Source organism: Protomyctophum parallelum (assembly GCF_964188405.1).
Source record: "Protomyctophum parallelum genome assembly, chromosome: 10".
In the NCBI taxonomy this organism is placed as follows: domain Eukaryota; kingdom Metazoa; phylum Chordata; class Actinopteri; order Myctophiformes; family Myctophidae; genus Protomyctophum; species Protomyctophum parallelum.
Window position 1 is genome coordinate 29630070 of NC_139704.1, and position 7598 is coordinate 29637667.

The following is a 7598-nucleotide window of genomic DNA, read 5'->3' on the forward strand; positions in this document are numbered from 1 at the left end:
AGCATTCATCGTTTTCACAAAATGATGCATGATTAATAAACAAAACAACATAATAAAAACATGCATGCAACCACCTCCTCTTTTCACATCCATTTTGTGCCATAGATTAGACTTCAAGTCCAAACTGCTAGAAACAGGGCAAGAAAAGAAATAACGAAACAGCTTCAAAGTAAAGTTGACATCTGCATTACATGACACTGAAGGACCAGCAACACTTTCACTGGAAAAGTATGAGTCTTTTTTTTAGACGATAAGTCCTTGTTACAAGGAAGTGAAATAAACTTTTCTCATATACGTAAACAAGAAAACAGTCAAAAACAAACGCATGCACCAATAAGGCCATGTTCATCCTCATGCCCCAGAATTCTCTATTTACATTATTGACATAATAAGCCAGTGGTTCTCAAAGTATGCCCTGAGGGTTCCAACTGGAACCCTTACAGTTCTGTAACTCAGTCTCAGTCTATTATACAAATAGAACCACTGTGGACTATCTGAGTTATAGGGCCCTTGAAATTAAAAGGTTTGAGAACCACTGTCTAAAATAGCCTAATATGCTATACGCCTCAGTCAGTCCCACAGTGCGTGCGTCAGAGCCTATATCATTCGGCTATATCACTTGGGTAAGCCTTTCTCGGAGAAAGTTTCCGCGGTAAGTCTCTGGAGGCTGGCGGAGATGGGGATGTGCGGGGGAGGAGGAGGCACCTGGCAGATGGGGCAGGGACACGGCAGGCCGGCCCAGTGCTGGAAGCCCGGCCCCAGCTGGAGCTGATGGGGCGGCGCGGCGGACGAAGCCTTCATCAGGGAGTGTGGATTGCGGATGGACGCGAGCCCCGGCAGGGCGCTGGACAGCGTGGAGGACGTGGACGATGACAGCGCGCCGCCGAGGAGAGGGTGCACCGCCGGGTGGGGGCCGCCGACGGTGCCGCAGTGGAACGCCGAGTGGTGTCCGCCGTAGATCTCCCCCACCAGCCGCTTCATCTCGTCCAGGGAGCTGTTGAGCATCAGGATGTAGTTCCGCGCCAGCAGCAGCGTGGCGATCTTGGACAGCTTGCGCACGGAGGGCCCGTGCGCGTAGGGCATCACCTCGCGCAGGCCGTCCATGGCCAGGTTGAGGTCGTGCATGCGCTTCCGCTCTCGGCCGTTGATCTTGAGGCGGAGCGTCTGCACCTCCTGCTCCGTCACCTGCTTCTTCAGCTTGTACTTGCTGCTGCCTCCGCCCGGAGACTTGTCGGACGAGCGCGACGACAGGTGCTCTCCTCCGCCGCCGCTCATCTTCTGGCGCAGCTCGCCGCTCTGCGTGGAGGAGGACACAGAGGAGCCGAGGTGGTGGTGATGGTGGTGATGATGCTCACGGATGAACATGTCGTCCATGTCCGGAGAGGAGGCTCTGCTGCTGGTGCTGGAGTCTGAATGCATTTTATGCATGGGTTCGTCTGCGAGGTTGGAGGAGGTCGCTGCTTTGCTTCCTCCCTTCTCTCTCTCTCTCTCTCTCTCTCTCTCTGCTCCCTCTCTGTCTCCTTCACTCGCTCTCTCTCTGGAGCTTTAAGTCACTTTGTTGGTCACCTGATGTTGTCCGTGTCCCGTATATACTGTCCCACGTTCCTTTTGTATGGCAACAGTTAACACTTCGGATCGCTGGTTTACTCTCCCTCTCTGTGGCTCGTGCGTCTCGCTCAGTCTCTCTGACACTGTGTCTGTGGTGAGGTGACAGATAGTATTTATAGAGGCGAGCAGAGTGCCGGCAGACAAAAGCGTCTTTCCTATTCATAAGGCCTAGTTAAGATGACGTGGCCGTTAGAAGGGGCGGTATGCTCTGACTCTTGCAGTGACCACGGTGCGCATCCATTCACTGCCATTGTCACAACACCGTCGGGGTCTCTTCTCTTCTCTTCCACCCTTAATTTCTCTTTTTATTATTATTATTTTATCTCCACGTCGCTGCACCTCTATATTGCATATTTCCTCTCATCTCATCTGTTCTCTTGTGGCTCGGCTCCTTCAACAAGAAAATACATAGGCTATAGCCTACTACTGAAACTACTCCATGGATAAACGGGTCAGTTTAGAAATTGTTATTCATATTTTGCTGTCCAAAATGTAGCTAATTCGTTGACAAAATCCATGGAACTACTTAGGCTATATATATAGGCGCTACTCTGTGCTAATTCGGCAAGGCTATAGGCTATTTTATCATTAATATAATGCTGTTAAAATGTATCCGATACATTTTGATAATATGTAATGCATTAGGCCTATTGAGCATATGTTGATAATATGTAATGCATTAGGCTTATTGTGATTACGCGTTCATAATAGACCAAATTGGACATGGAACAAAAAAACGCAACACATGCATGAAATATGCCGTATGTATGTGTCACAAAAATAGGCCTACTATAATTACTTACACAGTAATACTAATACACCACTTTGGACATTAATTTGTTGCCCGAGGGAACTGGGATGTATGGGACGGGAAATGCCCTCTTCCTCGGCCTCTCCGCCAAGGGGGGTGCATGCTGCAGGCCTCCGCTGGGTTAGAGGCAACATGCCTACTGCGATACATACCACTCTGCTTGCCATATGGCAGCATGTGGGTGTCACTATTTACTACACCACTCCGTGGCTGGACTTTTAGGAAACTCAGCTGTTGATTGATTGCGTTCATGCTGCATAATTAGCCTATACTACATGACAATCACCTGACAGCACTGACAATACGGTGTGACATAATTAAATAATTATACTATATAGGCCTATATATATGTTAATCATAAACAACAACAACAATAATTATTATTATATATATAAATGCAACAAAAAAAAACCAGTAACAAAATGTTGACAGAAATATAATTAGTTATTCATTATTTTATTAATATATTGGTGTAAAACAACATTTTGTATGCAGCAATCACATGGATGAGGAATGAAATCATCACAATCCCTTAAATGAAACGAAAATTGTAATTATACTTAAACACAAACAATGTGACGTTTTAATGTCAGTATAAACTGTTATTTGCAGATGATCATATTTCAATCTAATGTAATTAATCACAATCAATGGCCATTTAAAAAAAGATATGCAACTTCCATTAGGACCCACAGAGAGACTTTATCTGACATGGCTTGTATCGGTGGGGACTTGAGAAGTGGCTGTATAGCCTATTTAACTGTTGTGTGTAGAGACAATATTGGCACATTGACTACATTGAGCCAACTAGAGCACTCTCTCCATTCTGAAGAGTGTACTCCAGATCGGTTTTGTTCGGCAGGAGTGGAGGAACGGGACTCAGACAATTACACAGGGGAAGTAACTCGAGCACTCTTTCTCCACGCATCCAAACATCCCTTTAGCCTCTCTCGGCATCCATCCATACCCATCCATATACATTCACACTCCCTCCCTTCCATCCGTTTGTCTGTCTGTCCGTTAAACCCGCCCGTCCACAATTCATCCCCCCCTCAAAAAAAGGAGGAAAAAAAAGGCTGTCTCAAAATCTGTGTGGCACGCCATCCTTTTCGCCAATATAAGATCTCCCTCGTAGAACAGTAGAAATGTGCATTGAGGGCCTCATTGTTGGCCCAGAAAAAGCGCTCCTCATAAAGGTACTGCCAATGCAAAGAAAATCGCTGGTCGGCTTTGCTCTCTCTTGGTGGCATTTGAAAGTGTAAAGCTTTGAATACCAATTGCTTGAACTGGACATATGTGAATCCCGTTTAAGCCTACTAATCCTGTCCCAGAGTGTTTCTTTGTGTGCGGGGCGGCCTCACACCCCAAGAGAAAGTGTTCCTAATCCGGCCAATGTTGAGAACCCAGTGAATGAGGGGCAGCGATGGCAAGGGTGAGGTATGGGGTGTGTGTGTGTGTGTGTGTGTGTGTGTGTGTGTGTGTGTGTGTGTGTGTGTGTGTGTGTGTGTGTGTGTGTGTGTGTGTGTGTGTGTGTGTGTGTGTGTGTGTGTGTGTGTGTGTGTGTGTGTGTGTGTGTGTGTGTGTGCGCGTGTATGTGCATGAATGCTTGTATTATGTTATTCATGTGTTATGCTCTGAAGATAAAAATGCATATTTCTCTTCCAACTGGTTCACTAGTGTTTGTGTGAATGTGCTGCATGTGTTTTGTGGGAGCGTGCATTTTACCGTGAGTCTGAGTGGTTTTTCTTTCAGTTTTAATTCAACTGCGAGTGTAAAAGAAATACCCAAATGCACCCTGTGTGTGTGTGGTGCGTGTGCGTGCGAGCGTGTGTGCATGTGTCTGAGGCCCATGCTCCAGGACACTGGTCTAAATGCAGGCAGTTATTCAGTGTTCCTCATGCTACTGTCGCAGCAGGTTGTCTCTATGTGCCCCTTTCACCACAGCCATCTCATTATCCCCCCTGTCCCCAGTGCTCTATCTCTCTCTCTCTCTCTCTCTCTCTCTCTCTCTCTCTCTCTCTCTCTCTCTCTCTCTCTCTCTCTCTGTCATTCTGTCCCCCCCACTCCCTTGTGCACTGCATTTTATTTATACATTCTTTTTTTCTTTACCGGTACTGTGATTCTTATGATCTTCCATCTAACTTTTCTCTTTTCTTTCTCTCCCCCTCTCTAAAGAAGTGCTAAATCTTCCTTCTCCTCTGCTGGTATATAGAGAAAGACCAACTCTGTTTTTCATAGTTCATAATCTTTCCACACTGTGACTGTGCGTATCTATCAGATGTGTGTGTGTAAATTGCGGAGTAGAGATATGCCTCTTCCAAGATGTGGCACAGAACTTCCTATAGGAGTTTCTTTGTGGTGCAACTGCGCCTCTGGACTCCCTGAACACACACAGACAAAAATTGCAAATATGCAAACATGTATGCGTGACATCATGTACAGTATACATGCTGACTTGTTCACCTTGACAAGTTGACTGAGACCTTTTCTTTCTTTCTTTCTTTCTTTCTTTCTTTCTTTCTTTCTTTCTTTCTTTCTTTCTTTCTTTCTTTCTCAATCTGTCACTTGGGTGGGCCACCCCCCCCCCCACACACACACACACCTCTCTGTCTCCCTAATAAGCTATAGGGGCAGTGCTGAGGCAGTAAATGGTGAATGGGGGCGTCTATACAGCACTAGTAAAGACAACGTGCAGGCCATTGTGGATGGTAGACCACATCACTATTATTGTGACTCCCCCAGAATGAGATGAATATCTCCGAGCCCTGAAAAGGTCCAGGGCTCTTGGTTGGGACACAATACACACTCAGAGAGAGAGAGAGTGTGAGACAGACATACAAGGTCAAGGTCGCAGTCAGAGTTGCTAAGGTTGCGCTCCAAATTACAGCTGTCTATCACTATATTCCAATAACAAAAAACATCGCATGGATGCACCTGGGACGTATCCTCAGTGATGTATCCTGAGGTCAACGGGGTTTCGGGTCTCGCAACATCATACCCCTCACTCAGGCGACCCAGCCGGGAGTGATCAAGTCCCGACTTACGTCCCAGTAGCTACCCTCAATCAGTCCCATTAGGGAAAAACCAGGGGCACACAATCCGTTGGAACTACTCCAGAACTACTCTGCCAGGGCTTGGAGGTACACTTCTGGCACATGGAGGGACTAGGCTCTGTGGGTTGTCTCCTGTCCGGGCCCCTCCTACGTCTCACCAGGTCCACTCCTGCTCTCACCAGAGCGTGGACCTGTGCGTTGCACCAGAGTCCCAGCACCAGACAGTTCATTCAGGAGTGGTGGGCAATGGTTCCGCAGGGTCATGGTACTGCGGTTCCGCTTGCTGCTTGCATGGCCCTCCTAAAGGCCTCACCGAGGGTTGTTGGGCTTCCTCCTCACGGAGGACACAGGCTGGGGCGCTAACCCATACTGCTCACCCGGTTGCCGTCTACATTCCGGCTGTCACCCATCTCTCCGGTGGTCACCAGACTATACCTGGTTGTCACATAGTCTAACCATTCCTATGAGTCACTATAAATAGAAGAACTATAACAAAAAACATCGCATGGATGCACCTGGGACGTATCCTCAGTGATGTATCCTGAGGTCAACGGGGTTTCGGGTCTCGCAACATCATACCCCTCACTCAGGCGACCCAGCCGGGAGTGATCAAGTCCCGACTTACGTCCCAGTAGCTACCCTCAATCAGTCCCATTAGGGAAAAACCAGGGGCACACAATCCGTTGGAACTACTCCAGAACTAGTAGTTCCAACGGATTGTGTGCCTCTGGTTTTTCCAATCATTATATTTACCAAAATTCTAGCAAAATGTCAAAAAATGTCTTACAGATGTGTATAATATAACCAATTATTAGATACCTTCATAGACATGCCATATCTCATCACAGATGACTATAGGCTGGCCACGTGAAGTCTTGACATTGGAGCCACGCTGTACCCACATGGATCCCAAGATCCATGTCCACATTACATTTTTATGGTATGGTTATTGTGACCCTGGAGAGACTATTAAAGGGGGAACCCAAGAGAAAAGTTTCAGAATGTTAAACATTCAGAGTTTTTAACACGACACATGATTTTGCTATGCACCATGCTTTAGTTTTGTCTTCCAAACGCACCCGCTTCCAAATAGCAGTACGTTTCACAAAAACATGGCAGACTAACAACAACAGTAATCATAGGAGCTTCTGAAATATCTTCTGAAAGAGAGAGAGAGAGAGACACACTGGGTGCCAATATCGAGAACAAGGCAAGACTCCATCAGAAAGTTGTTCTTAAAACAAGAGACAGCGGAAATCAAATGACATTTTAAATCCTGGTTTCTTTTAAGTAAACAAACCTTAAAATTATAGAAAGCCTCTAATTAAGAAAACGATCAAACGATAAAAAGCGTATTAATTACAGACCTCACAACACGCTCTGTTAACATGAATATGCAGGTTCTAATTAATATTTGTAGAGCTGTTTTGTTCTGCGAGACATTGGTTTTAATTAGGAAAAACAAGAGAAATGAACATTTCACGGTTGGGAAAGAAATCATGTTCTTATTTTATTCAGTCTAAACCGAACTGGTGTGTTATTAATCTAGTCTTCCTTTCTACAAATTAATACTTAAAAGGGGGGTGGGGGGGATACTTTTTGTCACGCAAACAGACACAGTCTGGTTTCGAATCAAAGATTCAACCTGTTTACACAACAAAGAATATTTATCTTTGGAGATGAGTTTCCCTGGCAAGAAAAAGCAAAGATTAGATCAGACTTAAAGTGCCAGACTGCCAGAGGGATATTAGTTTTCACAGCCTGTTCAAAATAGCAATATAATGAATATATATGTACAAAACGGTAGTACAACACATGCAGGTAAGGACAATTCACTACATGGAATCTTCTAAATGCATCCATACATCCTAACACACAAGCATGTGTCAGCAAGGCAGTTTGTGTAATGCTGCAATGGACAAAACTTCCACCTCAGAGTCCAGATGCAATTATGAGTGCTCGTGTGGTGGCTGTGTCGTTCATGTCTGAAAGTTTGGCTGTGGAAAGACTAATGATTTTGGTGGCAGCATGAGTGATGCTATTAAGATTGTTTTCGTTGGAGATTGTCAATATTACATGAGTTACAGTACAACAGGATGGGTTGAATGCATGGCATGGGCACCTGA

The 7598-nt window shown here is 45.6% G+C and overlaps 1 protein-coding gene across 1 annotated transcript; it reads right to left on the minus strand.

Annotated features, from left to right (window-relative positions):
• Positions 1-615: 615 nt before the first annotated feature.
• On the minus strand, positions 616-1419 carry olig3 (oligodendrocyte transcription factor 3; the record flags this gene model as incomplete). The annotated part of the gene is made up of 1 exon (XM_083774983.1): positions 616-1419. One exon carries the CDS (start codon positions 1417-1419, stop codon positions 616-618), a length of 804 nt encoding a protein of 267 aa, XP_083631109.1.
• Between the last annotated feature and the right edge of the window lie 6179 nt (positions 1420-7598).